The sequence below is a fragment of the Pectinophora gossypiella genome, chromosome 17 (assembly GCF_024362695.1).
Source record: "Pectinophora gossypiella chromosome 17, ilPecGoss1.1, whole genome shotgun sequence".
Lineage (NCBI taxonomy): Eukaryota > Metazoa > Arthropoda > Insecta > Lepidoptera > Gelechiidae > Pectinophora > Pectinophora gossypiella.
Window position 1 is genome coordinate 11,818,846 of NC_065420.1, and position 27,909 is coordinate 11,846,754.

The 27,909-nt window shown below is 38.2% G+C and overlaps 3 protein-coding genes across 14 annotated transcripts in view; 2 read left to right on the forward strand and 1 right to left on the reverse strand.

Moving 5' to 3' along the window:
* Nucleotides 1-27,909, reverse strand: part of LOC126374140 (transient receptor potential cation channel trpm) — a 323,537-nt gene that overhangs the window by 81,871 nt on the left and 213,757 nt on the right. For all 11 annotated transcript variants that reach the window (XM_050020602.1, XM_050020606.1, XM_050020604.1 and 8 more), the window contains 4 exons: nt 18,709-18,865; nt 17,217-17,430; nt 15,102-15,261; nt 6,628-6,764 (listed from right to left, as the gene is read on the reverse strand). In XM_050020602.1, coding sequence (XP_049876559.1) covers nt 6,628-6,764; nt 15,102-15,261; nt 17,217-17,430; nt 18,709-18,865 — 668 coding nt within the window. The remainder of the gene's footprint in view (nt 1-6,627; nt 6,765-15,101; nt 15,262-17,216; nt 17,431-18,708; nt 18,866-27,909) is intronic.
* Nucleotides 82-13,645, forward strand: LOC126374210 (uncharacterized). 2 transcript variants are annotated; one of them, XR_007567409.1, is made up of 3 exons: nt 82-699; nt 11,861-12,146; nt 13,257-13,388. XR_007567409.1 is itself a non-coding variant. In XM_050020720.1 (3 exons), exons 1-3 carry the CDS (start codon nt 238-240, stop codon nt 13,412-13,414), a joined length of 822 nt encoding a protein of 273 aa, XP_049876677.1. In that variant the 5' UTR covers nt 82-237; the 3' UTR covers nt 13,415-13,645. The 2 variants fall into 2 exon arrangements, 1 of the variants encoding a protein (XP_049876677.1); XM_050020720.1 differs by having other exon boundaries at nt 11,861-12,062; nt 13,257-13,645.
* On the forward strand, nt 22,797-27,339 carry LOC126374242 (uncharacterized). The gene is made up of 3 exons (XM_050020755.1): nt 22,797-23,040; nt 24,186-24,275; nt 27,234-27,339. Exons 1-3 carry the CDS (start codon nt 22,954-22,956, stop codon nt 27,318-27,320), a joined length of 264 nt encoding a protein of 87 aa, XP_049876712.1. The 5' UTR covers nt 22,797-22,953; the 3' UTR covers nt 27,321-27,339.

The following is a 27,909-nucleotide window of genomic DNA, read 5'->3' on the forward strand; positions in this document are numbered from 1 at the left end:
AGGGCAAGAGACGCAAGGGGCGAAGGGGGCGAGCTATCCGCCGCGCGGCCGCCTCGCCGCGCGCCGAGCAGTTCCCCGCGCACCGCGCCGCTTGACGAACGTCTCATGTGGATTTACACCAATTTTCATAAACTACTCGTAAACCTTAAGATTTACGCGTGCACAAGTGCGATAGAGCATCATAAGGTCCCGCGATATCTTAAGACTAAACGCTATTAGTATATAAAGCACATTCCTATGATGCTAGAAGACCTTCACAACGGAACGATGGACAACGATTCCAGCGAGAGTGAAGAGGCCGACCGTCCGACCAATATAGTCATCTTTCCGTGCAAACTGCTTAGGAAATTCATACATCTGTACAAAGAGCAGCGCTGCCTATGGGACCGGACAAGTTTCGTGTACAAACAAAAGCAAAAGCGGCACGAAGCTATTACGAAGCTGACGAAGTTAGTGCAAGAGCACGAACCCAGTGCAACACGAGTGCACGTATTGAGGAAGATAGAAAGCTTGCGCGCGTGCGTGCGACGCGAACACAAACGGGTGCTAGACAGCCGACGGATCGCGACTAACCCCGACGAAATATACAAGCCCCACCTTTGGTACTACGATCTGTTTTCATTCATGTTCGAGGATAACAGCTATAACGCAGCAAAAGCGGAGGATAAAGGCAGCAAAACGCAACAGGCGGGCGTCGCGGTAAGCACTTTTCTTAGACACTTATCTAAAACATTATTTAGGTATCACACATTACATAAATCACGCCCTTATCTTTATCCGTGTAGGCAATGTGATGTCTTTATCTACAAACTGTTTACACTTCAATATTAGTAGGTACTACCCAAGTAGCAATCAAGAATTGTGGTTAAGTCATATATGTCTAAACTTTAGCTAAAGTGAGATTTATCCAAATCAAATAGGACTTATTAGGACTTCATAAATTCATTTCCTTCTTTAATACTATATAGTTTTCAACAAATCCTACTTTAGATAATTTAGAATACACAAAACCAAGTTAAGTATTCACAAAACTATTTAGTCTTATCTCAGCCTACTGTTAAGTCTACAAGTATTCTTTTACTTTACTCAGATTATTTAAAGTCTCACTTAACACTAAATTGATTTAGTGAAGTATCAGTTTAGTCTTGTAAAGTAAAAATTGATTGCCTAGATATACTTAAGGCAATTTTTATTATTTGTTGCTCCTATACAAGACTGTTTTATTCGTTTTTGACTACAATAAGTAAAATATAAGAAAAGTCTATTCAATGGACGATAAAATCGAAATAGAAGCAAGCAGAAAGATGGATGAAGTCCAAATAATAAAAGCATCTGGTGGTTTTCGAAAGCAGAATATTAAATACAGAAAATTAACCTGTGATAATGCACATCCCACTGTTTTTGTTAGCGATGCGATATCTTCTTCATTGCCATAATTTTTTTTATATCGATTGGTATAACACAATCATTTAATTTTGGCAAAATATCGTAAGTTCCTGTTTTTCAAATTCGATCCAGCGTGTGGCGGCCCAGGTACCTACGTCTCGCACAAATCTTCTCAAAAATGACTAAGCTAGTCTAACCTAGTCTAAGCGCACGGCAACACTACACCATGAAAAATCGAGTTTTATATTAAAACCTGCTAAGTTCAAATATAAAATTAGGTACCTATTAGTCTAATAATAAATAAATCCAATCAAAAACATAAATGTGAAATGAGAGCCAAGTTCAATATTATGATAAATGCTTTGGTTGTTGACTTCAACGACAAAAGAAGTGAGATCTAAATGGGTGCCAAGTTCAATGGTCAGTCCTGAAATTGATTTATAAGTAACAGTATAACATATCATATCTTCTTATAACATAAGATAATATATTGTAGCCTAAGGTCTGTAAGTACATATCTTCGTAACGCGTGGGTCCTTTTAAAAGGACAAATTCAAAACTAAAAGTCGACTTTATAGGTATAAAACATTTGAATACCTATTAAACTCGTTTAAGATTCACGTTAAGTTAAAAAAAAATAATATGCCAGTAAAATGGATGAGAGTTGTGTTGTATCGTGGGCGAAAAGCTGACAACCTATCACCGCTAAACACATGTTCCAACTTGCTTACCTACCCTTAAAGTACTTGTCGGATGTGGCATCAAGTGGTTTTATGATCACTTAGTGCTCTGCCTACCCCGATAGGGCATATAGGCGTGATTGTATGTTATGTTAAGTTAATCTACATACCTACCACAAAAAGACCGGCTGTCATGAGTTTTGATTACTTACTGATTCTTACATCTATAGTTAGGTACAGGCACTAATTAGGTATTTATGTTAAGCGTTCATGATAGAATCTAATTATTAAAAAGTTGCCAGTTTTTTTTATTTTTTCCTTTATATTCATCTAATTACCTATCTGCATACCAAATTTTAACTCTCTAGGTCATCTGGAACTGGGTTAGTTTTGATAAAAATGAGTCAGTCAGTCAATGATAAAAATGAGGATTTTGGACATTAATATCTAAATAACCGTTTGAGATAAGCTTATGAAATTCAGAACACTTATATGTATCTTACAAGTCTCAATATATGAGCCAAATTTGATACGTTTATGTGAAATAGTTTTTGATTTATGAGGGGGTCAAAAGTGGCTCCAAATGGTTCGTGTAATAATACACACGGTGCGGCTCGCCAGTTCTATTTCTTGAACTTGGCTTGACACGCTACCGCGTGTCTAGATACTTTTCTTTCTTCTTTCATTCTGTCTTTTAATTATTTTAAAAATGTACCTATTTTTAACTAAGCTTTATTCACAATCATAAACAAAACATATTATTATCTATTTTAAGTTTTGTGTATGGTTAAATGCATTTAAAGTGGGCATTAGATTCGATTCCTTTATTTTTTTAGCTTGATAAAGACATCGGGAATTTGGCCGCCTTTTTTAACAATAATGTTTTAGGTGGGATTAGAAACTACCGCGCACACACACGACGTTAATCAAATTGCAAGGGTTCTTCGTATATACAATATTCAACGGATACTCGTTAATTTTTACAATAATCACATTGTTTCCGTTGGCAATTAGAAGCGCGGTGATCGTACCTACTTTGCGTCAGTGAACCATGTAGGTACCTATGAGAATGTATGCGCGGAGACTCATTAGCAAATTGAGTTTATGTTTGTTAGTTCCAATTGTGATAAATATTAAATAATTAAGTAAATCACATTCCTATCCAAGTAAGAACTCAGCATAACAATATTTTTTTATCTTCCACGAGTCGAAAAACTTACCTCTCAAACAAACATACTTTCCATAGGTTTTAAGCTTGTTCGATTTTAATTGTTACTTGTTACATAGATGATTCTGGCACAGAATAAACAAACATGATTTTACGACATTACTTTACTAAATCAAAATAGAGGATCACTTTAGATATAAGAGTTTTAAGTAGGAATTCACTAAATACTTTTTGTCTTAAGTTGGTATACTCCTAGACAATTGAAGTAAAATTTATCTTAACTAGTACTTGATGAAGTGCAACTTGACTTTACTTTTCTAAACTGATTCTTACGAAATCAATTGTTTCTAAAGTCTTACTTCATTTAGAAAAATATTACTTAACGCCATTTTGCACTTACAGGAAGAAAACATGTAATATATTTTTGACAATATTATCGTCAAAAACTGAAGTAAATTAATATATATTTCTGTTGTAGTAACAATTACTGCGTTCAGCTGTCACATATTAATAGAAAATGAATTTCTCTATACTATATGTCACCATTTTTTTTATTTGCTGAATAATCAATCCAAATTTTATTATTATTTTTCTGGTATATTAAAGGCCCTTCTGTTTTTTAACACTTTCTATCGATTTTACACGAGAAACAATCATGCGTTTATAATTTCCTGTATGTGAAACGGCAGAATAACCTTTTGTTAAAACAACTTAACAAATATTTTAGACGCCATTTTCTTACAGACTTCATTTCTTGTGTTAATATAAATGTTCGCCATTATATTCTAAAATAAAGAAGCGTGAAGTAAAAATCGTTTTAGTATGACCTGAAGTTTTACTTCGTTAAGTTACAATTGACTCAGTGCAATTCAATCCTATAGTCTTAACTAAGTATTGTAGATATCTTCAAGTATACATTCTTGGTATTAAGTGATACTACAATAATTCTAAGTTTAGAATATGCAAGAACATTGTCTAAAGTAGGGTTTAAGTCTGACTTAACGTTGTCTTAAGTCTGTCTTGTATAAGAGTTAAAGTATGTGCCCACTTTTACTAAACTGTATCTTCAAGATATCTTGAGGGATATCTTGGAGACCTATAAGACTTATCCAAGACAAGGGTTTGATTTAGTCTACTTGCCTTCAAGATATCTACAATTCTCTTTTAAGACAATCGGTTGCTACTTGGGTACCTACGTATTATTGTCAAGGAAACACAGCTTCTTTCACTCAAAGGTTGCCTGGAAAAACTTGCTTCTTCGCAATAAGGCCAAGAATTGTATCAACTTCGTTTGTAAATAAAACAGTTTTAAAATAATGTTAATATTTTTCATATATTATTTATATATAATATGTATCTTATCTACCTACCTAATAGAGAGTTCTGTACTGCATTGTAATAAAGTCTTTCATCACCAAAATAGGTAAGGAAGTTCCTTGGGTAAGTTCAAGCAAGCGACTAATACAAGTTCGTAATAGTAAAATGAATTACTTTTTACTAAATGTCAAAATACAATATTATTATGAAATAGGTATGAAATATGTAGGTACCTATTTGGGAATATTTATGAAAAGTTGATGAAAAGCACACTGTGAAGTCGTAGAAAAACATGAATCCGCTATATTGGATTGATTACGTTCTTTTTATTTAAAAAAATATATAATTTACCTCCCTAAATGGAAAAAAGAAAATGTTAAATGTCTTTCGTCAGTTTTAGACAGGTCCGCGGATGTCCGTGTTGCTCTATAGTTTAAGATTAGGTAGTTATTTAGTAGGTAATCAGAATTTCATAATTTATCTTTCACCTACGACAATAAAATTTATTCAACATCAACAAACATCAAGGTGAGGTTATCTTATCGGAGAGCAGAGCAATTACTGCTGTGGTGACGCAGTTTCATACTGCACAGTGATATTGATTTTAGCAAACGTGAGACCTAGAAACAGGAGCTTGCGGGCGTAACCGAAATTTCGTGCATTACGTGCAATTTCTATACTGGTATTTTCTGAAATAATATCTTAAAGTGATTTGTTGTTGTTGGTTTGCAGATCCCTCATTCATCAGTCGATTAATTCTTTCAAATATTCTTCCTCTCAGACGACGCCCTGAGCCGAAGTTCGCGCCCAACTAGGCACCCTCTGGCCTGTTGTCTTAAATTTTGTACTGAAAGCCCTCGGCGCTCCCCATTTGTCCGGCCAAGTAGTTAATGCCATCTGCGGCAAATCCACAATAAGTCACGTCAAAAAAAAGCTGGTTTGCAGAGCGTTTCAAAGTTCTGAGTACTTTACGATAATGCTCCAAATATATCGATGTGGAACCCAAAATTATTTTATGTGGATCACGACGCGACCTACGCCAATCGACGACTCACAGTAATTGCCCGCGCTGGGTTTGCCTGCGCGGCGCCTATAAATATAATATATTTTTCACGGTGATTGTTCAAAGGCAGGCTAATAATTAGCAATAAAACTGAACCTAGGCTAAGCGCTTAATGTAAAAATAATGTGAATGCCATAAATAAGTAAAGTAGTAAAGCCTATTTAATTTTATTTATATTGTGAACCTTCATAGTTCAAAATCTCTTGTTTGTGATTTGTGTGGTAAATAAATAATTCTTCTGTCGAGTGGGTTGTAAGATAGATTACCATCAACCCTGGTGTCAGGATTACTATTGAGCCGCCAAAGGCATGGCTCATGTAAAGACTACTAACTATGTATAAAAAATCGAATAAATAAATATTAACTGATTATAAAAGCATCTTTCGTAAGTGGTACTACCTACCTAAGTAAGTAATAATGGTTACATTAGGTATTGTAATTGGCAACCCTCAGACGTTACACACACAGTTGCACTGCACGTGTTGATAATTGCAATGTATAGTCACTGTGTAAAACGAGGTTGTTTGTATGAAGTGTCCGGGGTGTGTAAATAGTCAGTAGAAGGCCAACTTAACGTGCCCTCCGAATAACAGGGAGGTTAAAATGGCCACATCGAAGCAATTCATCTAACAAAGTAATATTGCAATTTAACATTTGCGCAAATAAAAATAAGTGTGCAATGCAAACAAATGTCAAATAGCAATATTGCTATCTTAGATGAATTGCTTCGATGTGGCCATTTTAACATTTTAACCCCCAGATCGTGTTACTTTGTGACAAGCGGGTGATCAGGATTCAAACTCGGGTCCTCCAGATCGTGAGCTCAACGGACAACCACTAGACCGCGAAGGCAGCAGGTCAATGTTCCGTGCTCAGTGTCTTTGATAGTATTTACAGCAGAGAGGATTAAAAAAGCAATATGGGCATTTGCGCATGTAAAAACAATTGTCAAATACCACCATTGCTTTTTTAGACGATTTGATTCAATGTCGCCTTTTTATGCAAGTACTCACATGGATGCAGCTTCTGCGCAGCGATGTACTTCTCCAGCTTGCGCCTGAGCACGATCTCAGCGCCGTATCTGCCCACTGAACCGTTGTCTACCAGCAAGAAATACGCGTGTCTGTTGTTCAACACAGCAAGCTTCGATCTGAAAGCAAATAAAATAATTGAAATAAGCCTAGATATGCTTCTTCTTCTAATCCTTGTATCCCCTGTTGGGATGTAGGACTCGAATAACAGGGGGGTTAAAAAGCAATTCATCTAAAAGCAATGTTGCAATTTGACATGTGACGCAAATGTCAAATTGCAATATTTCTTTTTAGATGAACTGCTTCGATGTGGCTATTTTAACCCCCCAGTATTTAATCTAATTACGACAACTTACTTGCGTCAGTCAGTTAAGTTGACGAAAGGAGATCATCGGCTCTCCATACTTTGGCCGGCCCAAATTTGAAAGTGCCGGCCAGAGAAAAAAAATGTGTCGAACCTTTCGAGTAGATTGCTCTGATCATTTTTTACTATGACACCAAACGTGTATGACCATTAGTTTGGCTTTAATTGGGTTTTAAAAATGACGATTTTTCATACATTTTGTAAAAAAAAAATATTATGTCCGTTTGGAAAAAGGGGATACAGGCGTATTACAAAGGACCGTTAGAACATTTATTAGTATGGCGCCAAACTTCTATGACCATTATTTTGACGTTTATTGGACTTTCCGTTTTGGTTAATATATAAAAATGCCGGCAATCGAAAAGAATACGTCGAATCCGTCTAATAGTTGCTTCTCAATATTTTTTAATATGACACCAAACATCTATGACCATTATTTTGACTTTTATTGGAATTTACGTTTTAGTTCAAATGTGAAAAGTGCCGACCAGCAAAAATACCATGTAGACGGTATCGAGTAGATGCCTATTAACATTTTTTTCTATAGCACCAAACGTGTACGATCATTAGTTTGGCTTTTATTTTATTTTGAAAATCTTGATTTCTTATTTATTTTGTTTAAAAATAAAGTGCTTTGGGCAAAAATTGCGATACGGCGGATTACAAAGGACCCTTAATACAACTTTGAACATTTAATAATCTGGCGCAAAACATTTTTGACCATTATTTTGACTTTGGCTTTTATTGGACTTTTTTAAAATCTTTATTTTTTTTATACATTTCAACAATGACAACAAGCAGAGCTTTCCCAATGACTAGTTATTAGTCAGATAAATACTTTGTGTTTTTGTTTTGTGTGTTGATAGGTGAACTTCTATATTAATACCATCTGATTTTAGATATAACGTTGGCTGTAGTTTTTGCATTCCACTCAACGTTACGGCCTAAGTTTAGGTTGAATTATTATGACCGTAGATGGTTACCACCCTCCAAAGATAAGCTTGCCATCTAGTGACGAAACTCGTATTTTGGCATGACGTCTGAAGTAGTTAGGGAAGACAGGAGTCGGGCAGTTGTACTTTGCATGTATGCCGATCACAATGTCCTGGTGCTACTCGGCCGATAACGTAGTACCTCTATCACCCCACTGTATTTTCCTTGTATGCACACTTTTCTTAAAAAAAGTAGCTTCTAAAGCGTAAACGCAAACTTATTTTTAATTTATAAAAATGTGTCAAAAAGACGACTATATTACGCCTTTAGCAAGATAGTTCCATTATTACCAGATAAAAACTTTTTTCGCCAAAGTGTAGGTACTTATCTATGAAAACACCAGATTTTTGAAAAATCGAATCAAGTCCAAAATAGTGGTCATAGACGTTTAATTCCATAGTAATAAACATTTTGACGATCCTATACATAACGTGCCTGTTATATTATATTTTTTTACAAAATGAATCAAAAATCAAGTTTTTTTTTAATCTAACAAAAGCCAAACTAATGGTCATACACATTTTTGTCATAGTGAATAATGTTTACAGGTATCTTCTCGATAGCTTTGACATGTGTTCTTTGCTGACCGGCACTTTTCACACAGAAACTATAACGTAAAGTCCAACAAAAGTCAAAATAATGGTCATAGACGTTTGGTGCCATAATAATAAAAGGTCAAACGGATAAGTTATAATGGATTATACCAATATTGTTTCTTGGCCAGCACTTCACATTTTCACCAAAAATGTATGAAAATTCATGTTTTTTAATTCGAATAAAACCGAAAATATTGACCCTACAGCTTTGGTGCCATAGTAATAAATGCTCAGACGGATAAGTTCTAAGGATATATACCATTATTGTTACTTGGCCGGCACTTTACATTTTGACCAAAAATGTATGAAAAATACAGTTTTTTGAATTCGAATAAAACCGAAGATATTGACCCTACAGCTTTGGTGCCATAGTAATAAATGCTCAGGTGGATAATATCTAACGGAATATAGCAAAATTTTTTTTGGCCGGCACTTTGACTTCTGGGCCGAAATCCGATGATCTCCTTTGTAATCATAAAACAAATGTTTTATTAAAGTTTAATTAAGTATTATTTTGTTTTATTTTTTAAGGCAGCTGTCCGAGATATCAACAACCTCCTGCCGATCGTTAGAAAATATTTATTGAACACGTACTTGAAATGTACAAAAACCACCACACACCTCCACTAATCGCCATTCGTTAGTCAGTTTAACGTGTTGGTAGCAGGGAGGTTAAAATTACCACATCAAAGCAATTCATCTAAGAGAGCAATATTGCTATTTGTAATTTTTTTTGCATTGCACACTTTTATATGCGCTGCGTGCCCTCACTGTGCGCGGGAGTTATAAAGATAAGCTACATAAGCCATCTTCGGGCGCATCAGCGTCGTACTGACTAGGAGTCGAAGTTGTCGCCATGGCCGAAATCGGTCGGAGAGATCATCATATATGCGCTGAAATTGCAATATTGCTTTCTTAGATGAATTACTTCGATGTGACCATTTCAATCCCCCCAGTAATTTAGCTTTGTCTACAAAATTCTAACTCACTTAGGCAAACAATCTTTCTTCAGGGCATTAACAAGTTCCTTTTTTCGAACAATAAAATTACTCTGACTCATTCTTCACTCTGATCCCGACACCTGTTGCGGGTCTAATATATCCTCACGTACTTTCGTATAATAAAGTCTTCTTTGCCTACAAATAACAATGACTATCCATTGTGAAAGAATTTGAGTCATCTATCTTCCTTTATTTTCATTATTCTTCAGGTTTTTATCTATTGTCCTAAATGACACTGCAGAAAAAATAGACGAAATGTTTGCAAAGTCAGAATCTTTTAGTTTTGTGGTTGGTTTCATTTTTAATTTTCCAATATTTAGCAGGATTAAACTTCTTATCATCTGCCTTATGATGGCGAACAAGTTGTAAAACATCCTCTCTGACATGATAGGCTATATATACGGATCAAAGGCAGTTAACCTGCCACCACATGGCTTATATCCATCTTAAGATTCTAAAACATGTCAACCATTTATCTCACAATCCTCACGAGAAGAGAATACAGTATGACGACAAGACTAAAAAGGCTACATTAAAGCAATTATTCATCTAAAAAATAATATTACAGTTTGACACATATAAAAATAAGTGCGCAAAGAATGGTCTAAAAATATTACAATACAATACCCTACATTACCTACAAATACACTGGTCAGCAAATAACCGGTTGATTATGATGAAAGATAACTAAAGAAATTATGAAAAATATCCAACTCCCTCATTGAAGAAAAAGAAACGGAAATTACAAACTCTAGGCAAAAGAGGATAAATCGTTAGTATTGTTTCTTGTTTAATTTGAATGTGAATTGACGGTAGTTTAGAAAAAAAATTAAGTCATTATAATTAACATAAAATGCACTTTCTTTAGGTATAACTTAAACCGTTGTAAGTTTTATACTTTTTTGGAAATCGAATAAGTATGCTACGGGAGCGGGTGACTCGGTTTATGTGCTGACCAGTGTATTTTTTATTTCACCAAATAAAATACATACATATAAAAATAAATGATATACCTATATAAAATAGTACACATAAAAACCGGACCTGTCAAATCTTCAGCTTAGGTAAGCGAACCCTGTGAGAAACGGGAAATGCTAGGGAGATGATGATAAATAGCACACACAAAATAATAAGCAACTTAAGAGCCGAAAAATATAAACAACACCACAACACATTTCATTACAAAAACAGAACCATCTACAATGTTTTATTTAATATGGCTTGTTTAAATGAGTTGCTTTAATGTGGATTCAGATTTTTCAACTATTGAGACTGTTCCTCGAAGCTTCCAATGTTCATGTTATTACAAATGAAGCGAGATAAAAAATTACATGTCGATTTTGTTTGTTAATAAGAAAAATAACAATTCATATTCATTGAAACGAAGGAAGCAGTTGTGAAATACATTCTAAAAATAGCTTCGCAGAACGAACTTTTTACGCTCAACTTTAACAAAGGAGAGATATTTTAATTGTTTGCCTGGACGTTGAAAACTTTGCACGAATAATTTATTCTTGAGCAAAAATTTTGTTAAGTTTATGAAAATAGAAAAAAGTTATGAACTACGGGGCTGGCTGTTTAAGGTGAACGCGCACCGGCAGGAGCCGCACGCGCAGAAGTCATCGCATTTTATAAGATGTCATAGGTAAACATAACATAAAATTATGTCAGACCGCATTGATGTAAATGGATTAATTTCATTTCAGGCCGTTGTAGGTATCAAAGGATGGGCCATTGTTTTCTACTGACTAGTCCTAACTTGAAAAAATATAACTTTTATTTTTTTTACAGAAAGGACACAATATTAATTGCGTTACTTATATAAAAATAACATGTGTATTAGGTTGGGTGTATTGGGTTGTTCCAACTCTCCTGATATAGGAATTTCACATCAGGAGGGTTAAAAAGGCCACATCAAAGCCATTCATCTAAAAAAGCAATATTTGTTTGTATTGCGCATACGCATACAAATGTCAAACTGCAATAAGTACTTATTTCTTTTTTAGATGCTTTGAAGTGGCCTTTTTAACCCGCCTGGTTTGAAATGAATCTGAACGGAGCATCACAAAAAAGTAAAATTAAAACAGGTTAATAGCGAGCCCTGCACTAGTTTTCCCTTTATCGCAGTAGTAGTATGATAATACTCCAACCTCACAACCCACACGATAGAAGAAGAGAAGAAGTATGATAATACAATTTTTGTTCAAAGAGATTAGTGTACAAAATCCAATAGTTATATACATATCCCTTTCTTTCACCAGGGATCTGAAGAAGAGGAAGAAGGACAACCAGTGTACGAAGAAGAGCCTCACGAATTTGAACATTCGGTAGACCCATCAGATTACAGCTTAGCAACCAGTATGGTGGAAGTGTCAGACAATAGCAAACGCTATTCGGACGTTGACGACGATGGAAAAACCAAGCGACTATGTGCAGATGTACTGGACGAATATGATGCTATTGGTAAATATGGGTTATAGATTCAAGTTCACAATGAATTACCTAGGTCTACATACTAGTAGAACTATTAAAAATTTTGTTTTACTGGTAAGTCTACTGGGTACAAAATTCCCAGTGCGAAGGAAATTGGATACTCGACAGTTTTCCGATAAATATTTTAAAAATTACAAACGCTTATTATAAGATACTATACAGGGTGTTAGTGACATCGTAACGAATACTGAGGGGGATGATTCAGACTATGATTCTGAGTTGATATCAAGAGGAATTTTCCGTCGCAAAATTCATGATTTTTTTTTTAGTTTTTTTAAATTATTTTTAATTCTATACTTTTGCGATAAAAAATTCCACTTCATATTAACTCAGAATAATCAGCTGTTTCATCCCCCTCAGTATTCGTTACGATGTCACTTACACCCCGCACAAGTACATACTGTACCCATACAAGTAGGTATGGGTGATAGTGACACCGTAACGAATACTGAGGGGGATGATTCAGACCATGATTCTGAGTTGATATCAAGTGGAATTTTCAGTCGGAAAATTCATGAAAATGTTTGTTTTTCTTTTTATTATTTTCTGTTCCATACTTTTGCGACGGAAAATTCCACTTTATATCATCTCAGAATCATAGTCTGAATCATCCCTCAAAGTTTTCGTTACGACGTCACTAACACCCTGTATACCTCTTAAAATTAAAATATTTTTTATCTTCTCGAAAAATCTTTAAAAAAGCGTATTTTCCTTCATTAATTTCAAATTTCGCGCGAAAACGGTCACGTGACATTTTGCCCAGTGACGTCACATTTCAATAAACAAAGAAACTGTCAAACGGTATAACTTGACATGTGACAAATAGTTTCTGTTCTCGAGGGCTTCGACCAATAGCCATACGACACGTCTATCAACGTAGATGAGATTCGCTGTGCCTATTGGTCGATGCCGTCTGTACAGGGTGTTAGTAACATCGTAACGAATACCGAGGGGGATGATTCAGACCATGATTCTGAATTGATATCAAGTGGAATATCCTGTTGGAAAATTTATGAAAATTTTAATGCTTTTTTGGTTATTTTCAGTTATTAACTCAGAATCATGGTCTGAATCATCCCTCAAAGTTTTCGTTACGATGTTACTAACAGTCTGTATACTTTACGGTTGTTGTGCAGAGCCTGCAGGATATGTCTTTTCCCCCAGGTATAAACGTAGCTGCAAAGCTTCGAAATCTTCCACCCAACATGAGGATCGTAGCGGAGAAACTGATAAATGACGTACTCTTCCAAGCCCAGCTGAATGGACTCAACTCTTCCACAGTGATCATCACTGCAGACCCTTTCAAACAAGACCCCATGTAGATATATTTTTGACTTCTTTTTTATAAAAACACCGGTCTTCGGATGTATGTATTATTAAACAGAACGACCAGGGGGGTTAAAATGGCCACATCGAAGCAATTCATCTAAGAAAGCAATATTGCAATTTGACATAAGCGCATATAAAAGTAAGTGCGCAGTGCAAACAAATGACATATTGCTTTCTTAGATGAATTGCTTCAATGTGGTAATTTTAACCCCCCCCCCCCCCCCCCCCCCGTTTAGTACAATTATTAATTATATTTCAATAAGATAACATTTTACAATTGTCTCAATGCGCGGTAAGTATTAGATCTGTCAAAGTACGTAAGCTAGTGTTGTGACGTTTATAAACATAGTGATGTATCAGTCGATATTAGGTTGATCGATTCTTTCTATCTTATATTATGTACTTATGGTTTTTTATTATTATGACTATGAATAAAGAAAATATTTTGAAATCAATATAATTTTGCCGATTATTTACTCTGACAAAGTAAAACTCCGATGAGATTAGTAATAGCGTAACTAACAGTCAGCTGTGAAGAAAATGGTCTACTAAATAGACGAGGTCTGTCATCAACCTTTCGCATTTTCGCTTTTCGCAACGCATTCACACGAACTGCAGCGATCATCCAGTGGATTCTTTACATCCGATCCCAAGATAACTAATCTGAGGGCTGGGGTGATCACTGTCTTTCACACACACACACACACGCACACGCACACGCACACGCATACGCACACGTACACACACACACACACACACACACGCGCGCACACACGCACACAAGCACGCACGCACACAAAAACACACACACACACACACATATAAACACATAAACACATAATTTATGTATACTGATGCATCGATATACGGCGCATCTTCCGTTCTCTGCTAAAACTGTTTACATTTATAATTGTATGTGGAAGTTTGTAATGGCCTTCCAATTTATATACTTAAGTTTTATTAATACTATTAAGACGCTGTACCCAAATAAATAAAATAAAAAAAAAAAAAACCTTACGATCCACACGAAAGAAGAAATTATACATTACGCAACATAGAATCAAACCTATATACCCGAAGGGGTAGGAAGAAGTGTAATTGATAGGTAAGTATACACCACGGAATAGAAGAACGGTTAGAAGGGTCAAAGGACCGCGCCATTCAAGTATGAGCAAATAGTTCATACTTCAACTTTGCACTCCACTCCTACGCAAACTTTACGACTCACGGAGCTCCGCGATTGTATAATATTATTATAAAATGGCCGTCATTTGCATTATAACCTACAAAAAATGAAATATTGACTACCATGCAAGGAGATCCCCTTAGCACAGGAAAGCTAAAAACCTTAATATGATCGGCCATTTATAAAAAATACTTTTGTGCTTATGGAGGATCTTACGAAAAAATATAATAAAATTGCTGCCTATCACATATACTATTCATCACAAAATATACTTACATTGCCAATGTGGCATGGTGTGATATGGTGACCATGTGATATCAATTCTCTATGATTTAAACGTCAATCCTGACTCATAAAGTTGACTTCGATGGTTTATAGCCTTAACCGAGATTCGAACCCATTACACTACGATGTAAGTTAAGCGTTCTTCGAACAGAGCAGAGCACAGAAGCATTAGAGTAATAGTTGGACTAATATTAGGTAGATCTTCTTACCTCGGTGAAGCCATAGCATGGTAGGGCACATCTCTGCCTTTCCCGATGAGTTCGTTGGCTCCCTCCACGATGCCCCAGGGTGCGATGCCGATACTGACGACGCGACCAGCTCTCTGAGACCTCTCCAGCTGCAGTGCGTCGCCCACTTGACGGGTCACACCTGCGGATGGCACGTGGTTTTAGTGCAAAAGCTTTTAGAATGTTGAACGTAATTATAAAATATATAGTATTTATTCGTTGGATATAATGTAAAACATTATTATTATTATTGTTAGCCTGTATGATCTCACTGCTGGGCAAAGGCCTCCCCATGTCTTTCCAAGTATCCCAGTTCTGTGCGAGCTCTATCCAGTCTTTTCGATAACCGTCGAGATCATCGCGCTATCGTTTCCGGGGTAGACCCCGTCTACGGTGTCCGTCCTGTGGTACCCAGTGCGTGATGATCTTTGCCCATCGTTCCGGATGCATGCGTAACATAATGTAAAGTATTTTATTTTATTATCTTCGGCTAACAGCTTCATTTGCAAATGAATACAAACAAATGGAAGGATCAGGGAGGTTAAAAAGGCCACATAGAAGCAATTCATCTAAAAAAGCAATGTTGCAATTTGACCTACACCTACAGATAGGTGATGCTATGTTACATGCTTAGACAGCCTCCGTAGTCCAGTGGTTCGGGCGGTGACCTCACGATCCGGAGGTCTCGGGTTCAAATCCCGGTGGAGACTCATCACAAAAATCACTTTGTGATCCCTAGTTTGGTTAGGACATTACAGGCTGATCACCTGATTGTCCGAAAGTAAGATGATCCGTTCTTGGGATGCACGTTAAGCCGTTAGTCCCGGTTATTACTTAGTGTTGTAAGTTAGTAGTCGTTACTTGAGCTGTGTCAGGGGCCTTTGGCGGCTCAATAGTAACCCTAACAACAGGGTTGATGGGGTTGGTGATCCACCTCACAACCTACACGACAGAAGAAGACTTATCTGTAGGTAGTTACATTATAAAACATAATTACTGTGCTATCTTTTCAAAACGACGCGTGATAATTAGGAGTAAGACTTAATTAGCACGGGCCAAAAAACTTAATAAATGAGATATTCGTCAGCAGTGGCGGTGCCGCCTTATACAAACTGTAACAAGATGAAAAACTGTGTATTCATTAAAAATAACAAAGAACATTATGTATGTCACATCTTTGTTTTTTTTTTTACTTTACTTATTGTAGATTTGCCGCAGATGGCGTTAACTACTTGAAACATAGGTATAATAACGGGTTCTTACCGCGTTTAAATCAGGAATATGAGACTCCCGATATTTCGACACTGTTGCAAGTGCCATGATCACGGGATGACTGATAAGTTTGGAGTGGCGTAGGTAGATCCATAATTTTCTACGGGCAGACATATCTACCCTCTTTCTTTGCCGTTTATGTAATTTGATATCTGAATGTCATTATTATGTGTTTTAATTATGATAATAACCGCGTAAGTAAACCTAAAACAATGTATTAACTACTTGGCCGGACAAATGGAGAGCGCTGAAGGCTCTCACCCGGTACAACGTTTAAGACAACAGGCCTGAGGATATTCAAATTCAAATTCAAAAATATCTTTATTCAGTAGGTAACATAGTTACACTTTGAATCGTCAATTTTACATAACGAACGTCTCATCCGCCTAAAACTACTGCAGCTTCTCACAACCTGTATAGCCGGGGGAAAGAAGCTGCAAGAAAAACCTCGGCACAGGGCCCTAGACGTTCTTTAAAAAAATAAAAATAAACATAAAATATTGGTATACAATTGAGTAATTTAGCAGCCTAATATCAGTTCTCAGACAGTTAATCCCATGCATTCATACGAGTATCTTCTAAATAATCACTAACTTTATAATAACCTTTTTTGTAAAGTTTTTGTTTAACTACTGTCTTAAAACAGTTGAAAGGCAAATTCTGAATGTCAATGGGATATCCAGTTGGGCAGTGTATCACACCAGAAAATATAACTTTCTAGGGAATTTTAATTAATAAGAAATATAGTTAATGCCATCTGCGGCAAATCTACAATAAGTCACGTTAAAAAAAAAGATAAAAATTTTGTATGTTTGATATTATTACCTGTATTTGTCCCTCCAGTAAAGATCCAAGCTCCAGTGGTCTTCGCAGCTTTCAAAAGACCTTTCCTGAGGACTTTCTTCAACTTGGGTTGGAGGTCAAAGTTGGCCTTTCCTCCCTGGATGGTGATGAGCAACTTGGGCCGGTCTAGCGCCCATTCTCTGGTCAGCAGCTGGACTATCAGGTCGGGTCTCGTGTCGTGAGATAGGCGGACGTACTGGAAATAAGTTAACGTATTTATTTTGCAAGTTTAAAATGGATTTAACATAGCTGGCGAGGAGTGCGTGTATATAGGTTCCACTTCTGTCTTCTTCGTCACAGATACAGGCAAGATGTTATGAAAAAACTAAAAAGTTGAATCTCGAATCTTCTTCTATCGTTTGAGTTGTGAGGAGAATTACCAACCTCATCAACTCTGGTGTCTGGGTTATTAATGAGCCGCCAAAGGCCCCCGACATGGCTCATGTAACGACTATGTAGTCGTCGTCGTGTGTCGTCGGCTTAACGTGTCTTTCGAAGCACGGATCATCGTACTTTCGGACAATCAGGTGATCAGCCTGTAATGTCCTAACCAAACCAGGGATCACAAAGTGGTTTTTGTGATATGTCCCCACCGGGATTCGAACCCGGGACCTCCGGACCGTGAGCCCAACGTTGAGCTGGACCGCCGAGGCCACGAATCTCGAATGATCTCGATGAAGGGTTACATCGAGGTAACGTCGTTTACTTAGAAAGTTTGTGTCCTCTGAAATCGGAGTCACATTTATCCCCCTATCGGGTTCCGTATTGCTTATACCACGTTACATCCCGGACATTGTTTAAAGTTTACGCGGTTATTATCATAATTAAAGCACATAATAACGGGTTCTTACCGCATTTAAATGGGGATATGAGACTCCCGATGCTCCAATCTCATCAGTCATCCCGTGATCATGGCACTTGCATCAGTGTCGAAATATCGGGAGTCTCATAACCCCATTTAAACGCGGTAAGAACCCGTTGTTATGTGCTTTTTAAAAACCCAAACGCGTAGGTGTGAGCGAGACAGTCCGCAGCGCTCTCCCCTCTTACTCTTCAGCGGTTTCAGATCGGCGCCCGCTACGAGTTGGTACGGAGTGAAGAGATACCGTTCTATACCTAATCGTCGTCTGCCTAGCGTTATCCCGTTTTTCACAGGGTCCGTTTACCTAACCTGAAGATTTGACAGGTCCGGTTTTTTATAGTCTGACTTTCCAACTCGCGAACGGAGAACCTGCTCAATACAAGATAGGTCATATACCTCCGAAAGGCATTTCTCGGGAATGTGCATTCCCTCACGATGCTTTTCTTTCATCGCTGAGCACGTGATAATCATAAGAAGATCCAAACGTGAACTTGAAAACAATTTCGAAAATCATAGGTACCTGCGACCTCACAGACTGTTCTATACGTAGTGGGTATTATTCTTGATTCTATGGTCGCAATATAATGTAAAAATACAAGATGGCTGACTTACCTGTGCCTTGGTGGGATGCGGGCCGCCCTGGAACTCGACCGTGCCGTATGCGTCAGTGGGGGACGAGTGGGTATGCCTCGCCGGAACCCAGGCCTCGCCTGCAGCCGCCGTGGCCACACTCGCCCCGTGCGCCGCTTTGCTGAGCCCGCACCAACAACTGAACATACAGAAAAGAATATTAAGTTCTTTAGATTACTTTGTAATCTTCTTCATCTATCTGTGGGTTATGAGGTGGGGTACCAAACCTCATCAACCCTGGTGTCAGATATACAATTGAGCCGCCAAAGGCCCCTGACATGACTCATGTAACGGGACCAACGGCGTTACGTGTCTTTCAGCACGGATCATCTTTATCATCATCAGCCCATTAACGTCCCCACTGCTGCGGCACGGGCCTTCCCTATGGATGGATAGGGAGATCGGATCATCTTACTTTCGGATAATCAGATGATTAATGTGGTAATCAGGTGGTTATATCCTAACGAAACTAGGAAACACAAAGTATTTTTTGTGGTATGTCCCCACCGCGAATCAACCACTGGACCACGGAGGTAGGTCGTTATTATATACTTTATAATAAAACGTATTTACGAGTAGTACTTATCTCCTTTTTGGCCAAACATCGTACGTTAAATACCTTATTTACTTCGGCAACGAAGTCGAAAATGAAATCATAAAAAAAACATAGTAGGTAAGCATTTATTTGCATTTTGTAGTTTATATAACATGAGACGGCTGTATTCTCAATTGAAGTAGGCAGAGTTACATTCATCACCACGAGGAACAAAGTAGATACCTAGGTACCCGCTTTATCGTAGGCTTCATCGAGCTTTCTATGTATTACGTATAGTGCAAATATCTAATGCGTTCGCTTCTAATATAGTTCTTCTTACTCAATGTCAAATGTGTCAGTCATTTCAGAGAAGACAAAAAGAAACAAAAGAACGACCATGTCAAGCAAATAAAGCGTTTCTGACAACTTTTGAAGAATTTTACCCCAACGAAGAGTTTTCTTATAAAAAATTAAACAACAAAATTATCAGTAGTATCGGTTATAAATTTCATATGTAATTATAGGTACAAAATTATCAGTTTGTCTTGAAAGAGAGATTGCAATGGAAGATGAGAACAGGAAAGAAGAAAACCAAGGTGCGTCCACAAGTAAAAAAGAAAACAAGGAGAGAAGAGAGGAGGATGATTATGAAGATAGAGACAACGACGACCGGTCGTACACGGAGACATCAGGCTCGGAGTATTCAGTGCGGAGTAGAGTGGACATAAGGAAAGATGGGCGGCCGGAGCCGCCGAAAGTGCCGCTCGGGAAGAGGGACGAGAAGCTGCCAGAACGGAGGAAGAAGGTGCGCCGCGGGCGGGTGGCAAAGCGCCGGCGGTCGACGACGCGGCGCTACCAGCCGGTGCGGCGCGCGCAGCGGAGGCGCGGCCGCATGGAGAAGCGCGGCCGGGACGCTTCCGTCTCCACCATCTTCACCAGAATGTCCTCCCATAGCGGCTCCGACAGTCGCAGCTGCACCTACTGCGGCCACCGCTGCTGCGGCCGAAGGTAGACTTTCCCTTTATGACTTGATTTAAATTAAATTAAAGTTTGTGTGACGTTTTTGAACTTGTCGTTTTTATTAAACGCAATTATTGGCAGTAACTTTGTTTTATTTTGACCCTAACCTATCCAAACCAGGTTCTTGTTTCGCCAGGTCCGAGTGTTCGAGTGAGAATAGCAGGATTCTGCGAAGGACGTTTGTGAGGAAAATTGCCAGAGAACTGAGGAGGTTGAGGGAGCAGGAAGCTAAGCAGGCGAAGCGGTTGTTGAGTTTCAAACCGACGCGGGGAAGAACCCGGGCACCGCGGCGTGGGCCCATCATCGAGGAGACTCTAGCTGTCTCAGGTCAGGATGCCACGTCACGGAATAGCGAATCTATCAAGCCTATTGGCCTATAAGAAGCTCTTACACTCATTGGAAAGTTTCTAACGACGCTATGTCTTCTAGGCTTTCTTTTGAACAAACATTGCCCAACTAGTTATGTTAAATCTTATCGGAATTAGTTGCGATTGCAGCGCGGGGAAGAGGCCCATCGGGGAAAGTTTCTAACGCGGCTATGTCTATTATGTCCTCTTTCTTTTTCGACTAAAGAAGATGCCTAAGTAGGGATTGCATAGCCTAATCAGTATAATGCTTGGCGATGAATTATTGATGAATGTGGAGGAAGCAAAAGAGAAATGATGGCAGAATCGAAACAAATGGTACCTGCTTAATTCGGTGGGAAACAGGCGTGAGTTTGTATGTATTTACCTACCTGCCGAAAAAATATTTACAATAATACGCATCGACGCGAAAATCGATAACTCATTGCTGAAAACCGTGTTGGGTTCAATATTCTACGCGTATTGGGAAAGGTCTGTATTCCGCGGTGATTGTTTTTTTGTACTTAATAATGCATAATTTGCCAATCCACTAAACCAATCTAACAAAGTGCCTACTATCGCAATCCTGCCGGATTTTTTTAGGTAGGTATAGGTTTTTTAGTTAATTTTTATCTGTTCCTGTGTTCGTTGTTTGTATGTTGTTGTGTGCTCTTTTAATCTGTTCCATGTAGAAGAGCTTACATGGAACAGATTAAAGAAAAGGTTAACGTCGTGTCTTATAGGGAAGTCAAGGAATTGGCCTTTGATAGACTGGAATGGAATATGCTACGACAAGAGCGTGGCTCTTAAAGTGACGATGATGAGGGTTTTTTAGGTTTAGTGCACCCAACCACAAAAACATTAGTGTCACCGCCAAAATATCCTAGAATCGTTTCTTTATTAAAATAACAGCACTCTTAATGTCGTATCCCGCCTGTATTGGGTAGTTTCCTAGGTCAATGATAAATTATGAAATTCTGATTACTAAATCAAGAAAGACCAAAAGGTGACTAAAAAGCTTCCTTATTTTTATTTAACTTATTTATGAATTTTAATAAAGAAATGTATAAAAAGTAACATTTTGTCAAGTTTTTCTATGACGTCACAGGTTGCTTTTTCATACACATTCCATAGTTTTTTCGTGTTTTGACGTTTAGTAAAAAGTAACTGATTTGACTAGTTGGAAACTAGCCTAAGGCGATGTCCTGGTAACCTCATTTGGAATATCGATTTTAAGGCAATGATAATAAGATTATATAGAAGTCCTCGTGTCTCTGTTTGTAAATACTAATTGCGATTATTTATTTATGCGAATGAGGATGTAGCTGAGAAAAGTACACAGACGGTAAAGTATTTAAGGCTACTACAGGAACAGCATTAAAAGTCAGAATTGGAAGTCTGGTCACAAATTGACTCCTTAACATGTTCTAAACCTCTAAACGTCGACTAAGGGTTGAGCCATATCTGGGGCCTGTTTAATATAATAATAAAACTTACAATTGTAAATTACAACGACAATTTGATGTTCATTACGTAGTTAATATGAAACTGCAAAATATTTGTGATTAGAAACTCCGCAATGTACATCAAATTTTCATTGTAATTTACAATTGTAAGTTTTATTAAACAGGCCCCTGGTAATACGGGACTGAACTATCCTATGCTTCTATCCTTGTCCATCACGCAGAGCCGTCATTTGCTAGAGTGAGATATTGCGGACTGCACGCGGTGGAATCCACAAGGTTGGAGTGCGGTCGCATTCTTGCTATTTATTCCTCTTTAAAAGGATATAAGCAAAGGAAAGTGCCATTTGGTACAGCCGCAGATATACATAAACCTCCTTTAAGTTTGATCTCTATCCCTCTCCATAAGGCCTGTAATTCGTTGGACTAAATGGAGCAGTACTCGGACAATATACGGTGGAATTGTGATGACAAAATAAAACCAGCAGCAGCGTCTAAATTGATGCCCCATGTGTATAGACAGAAGAAAAAGAGCTTAAGATCTGCAAGAACGAACGTGTTTCCAAAAAACCAAGGGCGATAAGGTTATCTGTCACCTCATGTAGGCTCTGCATGGTAACCACGCCGAGCGCGGCGCGAATTATATCGAGGCCTTCAACCAATAGCCGTTTGACGTCCATCTACGTAGATAGCATTCGTATCGTTTATTATAAAAACTCCCGCACAAATCTTCGGCTTAGGTAACCGGATAACCTGCGATACGGGACTTCTAGAGACCTACCTCTAGGCCATAAAATATATCAGAATCTATGAGGTTGATATTTCGTCAGGGTTAGAAGCCATCCAGACGGGGTCAAAGAGCAAGATGCTGTCCCCCCTGTTCCTCAACACCAACAACGTGCTCTCCGACGACACTCCCTTCCACGGCCCTCTGGACTCCACACATGTCGAGGTATTGTTCTTTAGGTAACATACCTACTCTTTGCCAATGACCTTTTTTATACCAAAAGCACACCCCAGTCACTTTATATCAGAACATTGACGTTATCGTACACGGGCATACATACATACATAATCAGCCTATATACGTCCCACTGCTGGGCACCGGCCTCCCCTCAATCAACCGGAGGGGGAATGGAGCATACTCCACCACGCTGCTCCAATGCGGGTTGTGGAGGTGTTTTCACGGCTAATAGCCGGGACCAACGGCTTCACGTGCCCGAAATCATCTTACTTTTTCAGACAATCAGGAGATTGAAACAAATGAAGTCGGTTAAAAAGGTCACAGTCGCATGATGATGTGTAAAATTGACTTGTAAGTGATTAAAACGAGCCTCGAAATATCAATTTTAATAGCTGTGAAATCAATCAGGATGATTGATTGCTGGTCAATAGGCGACCATCAATCGCGATGGTCAATTATATTTGTATGGCAGCACGGAACCATGGAATAGAAGAAAGAGGACAGTAGCGTGGTGAAGTATGCTCAGTATCCCCTCCGGTTGATTCAGGGGAGGCCTGAGCCCAGCAGTGAAACGTAGATAGGCTGTTTATGTTTATGTATGTTTGCAACTTGGCCAAGGCCCAAGTTCTTTTTAATGACATCATCTTCGCATCGAACTACATTTATTTATTTAAGATACACCATCGGTATATACCTACATAAAAATACAGTAATAAAATTCAACGGACAATGACCGTATGTTATACCATTATGGGCGTATACAACATTCAAGTTAGTTTTAAACAAATAATAAAACAACACGTACACGTGTTTGAGGTAACTTAAAGCTAGAAGATAGAGAAAAAAAATGGATAAAAACTATTAACATTAACACGCTAACTCCCCTGTCTTATGGCTCAGTGGACGAAAAAGGGGAGTGAAATTGTTTCATGGCTGTTGTCCTGCAAATATACCAGTTCCTGGAAATGTACCAGAAGTCGACTAAGGGTCAGCCAAAGTCCATCCATCAAGTTAGTGAGTAGGTAATTTCGCAGTATTCACTGCCAATCAGTTCATTATTCAGACATACTGAGAAATAGATCCAATTACTATATTGTAATATAATACTTATTTATACTAGTTGTACTCCGCAGATCACCCCGGAGATGATTTACGAGACCCTCAGGAAACTAGCCATGTGGAAACATGTTGTGACGTCAGAAGCCATCTTGGAGGGGATTAAGGTGAAGTAAAAGAAATAAATTATACACAAACATATATGACACAGGGACATTTGTCCAGCTAAGTAGTTAATGCCATTTGTGGCAAATCTACAATAAGTCACGTCAAAAAAGATATCTCCCAGGGCATGTCCTAAAACCGACAGATAGTGCTTTCTCTAAAAATGATGAGTCATTCCTTATGGGCAATCACTTATAACATAAGTTAAGTTACAATAATGTCAAAACTACACATGTAAATTATCATGTTACAAGTGTCAATATTTATTTCACAAGTATATTTTACAATCACTCTACCTTTTTTGATAAAAAGGTTTGGGATAAAAAAAAATAAAAATAAACGTAATTTACACGTTCTTGTGTGTAACCTGTAGCTTGGGCACGTGTAGACTTGTAAGTTTTGATAAACACGCCACAGGCTACGAATAAATATTATTCGTAGGCCACAGGTCGTCAAGTAGCCTATTATGTACAGTCATGAGCAATTAATGTACCCACTTTAGGGCTCTGTCGCACTAACATATTTGACATTTAGTGAGACTTACAGTTAAATTTTTGTCAAAAAGTTAATGTGACATGGTACCAAAGTGTATACATATTAATGCTCGTGACCGTACCTATGTCCCCAGAGAGCCTTTTGTACAGAAGACCACTTTATTCGAGAACTGTTTTACAGTAATGTTCTAAAACATATTTGTAAGAATTCCCTCATAAAGGGAACCAATTTATATCGCAGGAGGATATTGCAATCGTAAATCTGTTCGCGAAAGACAGACAAAATTACAAAGTCGGGGTGGGGTGCAAAAAGCCAAATACCTTTCTTCGAAGATTTGAAGGAAATCGCAAGGCGAAGTTTATTTACATTGCGCTTTTACTTTTTATACGAAGTATACTGGATGATGGCGATAGTTGAATCCGTGATAATCCTGTCCGTAGAACGCGTCACTTCTATCGTTGTGCCACCGGTTCGAATCCTGGATCAGGTTCTAAACCACTGGATGGACTGAATGGTACTGGAAGGTGGTGATGGTTAAATCCTTGATAGACCTGTTCGTAGAACGCGTGACATATCTTTCGGGTTCTAAACCACTGAATGCGACTTTATGAGTTTGAAATTATTTTTGGATCTTAGGGTGGTATTAATAAACTAATCTCAGCTGAGACTGCCCTCAAGACCTAGCTCAAGTCCCTGTTTTTAAATAAGAACTGTCACATTGGCATGATCTTGAGAGCAGTCTCGAAGCTGAGATTAGTTTATTAATACCAGCCTTAGACAATTGATATCACTGATTTGTACCCGGTTAATGGCAATAGGCACGCTATTTTCTATTCTATTACAGGGGACCACCATGGGGCTTAAATATAGCTGGCGAGGACTGAGTGTATATACAATATACACCCTGGGTGTATAAAAAAAGTAAGAGCATAATGTAAACAAACTTCGCCTTGCGATTTCCTTCAAATCTTCTATACTATACACCTCAGCCTACCCCTTCGGGGATACAGGCGTGATGCTTTGTTATGTTATGTAAAATAATAGCAAAAAGGTGTCTTCAAAAGGCACTTAAGAGTTTACGTAAGTCCCTATTTGCTCTTGAGACATCTGCGGACTAACTTTTACAAGGGAAATTATTCAAAGTTCCAAACCAAAGTTGAAATACACAAGGGCAATAAAACATTTCTGTGAGCAAATCTTTTGAAAGAGAGTTTTTCTGAGCAGTTTTTACATAACATAGCATCACGCCTATCACCCCAAAGGGGTAAGCAGACGTATGATATTCACCCACTTTTCGCTGCTATGTTTAAGTCCCAAGTAATAAGGGGCAAGTCTATTAACATCTTCTTCTATCGTGTGGTGTATGAGGTAGATTACCAACTCATCAACCTTGGTCCCAGTGTTATTATTGAGCCGCCAAAGGCCCCTGACATGTCTCAGGAACGATAACTTATTTACATCAGTAAGTAGTACCCGGGATCAACGGCTTAACGTGCCTTCTTCGGACAATCAGGTGATCAGCCTGAAATGTCCTAGCCAAACTGGAGATCATGAAGGAATTTTTGTGATACGCTTCCACCGGGATTAGAACCCGGGGTCTCCGGATCATGAGTCCAACGCTCAACCACTGGACCACAGAGGCCACGATTACTATTAATTTCTATTCTATTCTATTCTTTTGGGTTTCAGTACCTATTTGGATCCACTAAGTTACCTTCGTAACTGGTTTTTAATTATGTATCGTTTGCCTTAAAGCTTCTGATCCGCATTGTAATTAGGACAACGTTCCAGTATAATGTGTAATCAGAATCTAATTGCATGTGATCGCTGGAATAGCACGAGGAAATTAACTTGTTCATTAATTAACTGGCCACTGCAGTCATAGAATAAAGAATAATACTACGGATAGAACGGGCTCCGTGGTCCAGTGGTTGAGCGTTGGGCTCACGTTCCGGAGGTCCCGGGTTCAAATCCCGGTGGGGACGTATCACAAAATCACTTTGTGATCCCTAGTTTGATTAGGACATTACAGGCTGATCACCTGATTGTTCGAAAGTAAGACGAGCCGTGCTTCGGGCACGTTAAGCCGTTGGTCCCGGCCTTTGGCGGCTCAATAGTAACCCTGACACCAGGGCTGATGAGGTTGGTAATCCACCTCACAACCCACACGTTATAAGATATACGGATAGAACGGCACCCATATTCCCGACAATGTATTTTCGGAGGTATGTGACCTAACCTGCATTGGGCTGGTTTTCCCTTCGCGGGTTGGAAGGTCAGACAGGCAGTCGCTTCTGTAAAAAACTGGACCTGTCAAATCTACAGGTCATATAAGTGGCGCCCGTGAAAATGGGTTCACGCTAAGAAGGGAAATGGTGATATCTATAAAAACATATTACCCACCTAAATTAAAAATTCATCTCTGTAATAAAATAATGTACGTAATAACTGTTGCTATTTTTCAGAACACCTACCCTGTAAACCAGATCAGAGAGGAGTTAGCTTTGGAGTTGCAAGAGAAGTTGAGAGTAGCAACTGTATGTGGTAGGTAGTAGTCAAACTTAAAAATATCCATATTGATTAGGTAGCATAGTTACAATTTGAATCGTCAATTTTTACATTATTTTTTGTCGAACGTCTCATCCGCCTAAAACTATTGCAGCTAACCCAGCTTCTCACAACCCGTATAGCCGGGGAAAAGTAGCTGCAAGAAAAACCTCGGCACATGGCCCTAGACGTTCTTAAAAAAAAAACAAAAGAGTATTCTAAATTATAAAAAAAAAGATTCCGGCATTTCAAATTCGGAATATTTTGAATACTTACGTACACTACCACACACTAACACACTTATGTGTACTTAAGTATATTACAAAAATTACTTAAGTACACTTATGTGTTGAACACCTTATTTTCGGACATTCGGGTGACCAGCAAAGTCCAAACCACACTAGGAATTATAAAGTGCATTTTGTGATTTGCCCCTACCGGGATTCATTCCCGAGCCTTCCGGATCGTGAGCCCAACGCTCAACCAATGGACCATGGAGAGCGTAAAACTAAGGGAACGGTTTTTTCGGACATGTTTGCTAGGGCCTTTCTCTAAGTAGTCTTGAGGGAGTGACAGATTTAAAAGAAATGTCTG

What these genes read in the sequence shown, in the direction of transcription:
- LOC126374210 (XM_050020720.1), top strand. Translation starts at nt 238, where the DNA reads ATGATGCTAGAAGACCTTCACAACGGAACGATGGACAACGATTCCAGC. An exon ending in CGCAACAGGCGGGCGTCGCG is followed by an intron (nt 700 to 11,860) that starts GTAAGCACTTTT and finishes TTCTTTCACCAG; the next exon opens with GGATCTGAAGAAGAGGAAGA. An exon ending in GGACGAATATGATGCTATTG is followed by an intron (nt 12,063 to 13,256) that starts GTAAATATGGGT and finishes CTTTTCCCCCAG; the next exon opens with GTATAAACGTAGCTGCAAAG.
- LOC126374242 (XM_050020755.1), top strand. Translation starts at nt 22,954, where the DNA reads ATGCTGTCCCCCCTGTTCCTCAACACCAACAACGTGCTCTCCGACGAC. An exon ending in TGGACTCCACACATGTCGAG is followed by an intron (nt 23,041 to 24,185) that starts GTATTGTTCTTT and finishes TGTACTCCGCAG; the next exon opens with ATCACCCCGGAGATGATTTA. An exon ending in CCATCTTGGAGGGGATTAAG is followed by an intron (nt 24,276 to 27,233) that starts GTGAAGTAAAAG and finishes GCTATTTTTCAG; the next exon opens with AACACCTACCCTGTAAACCA.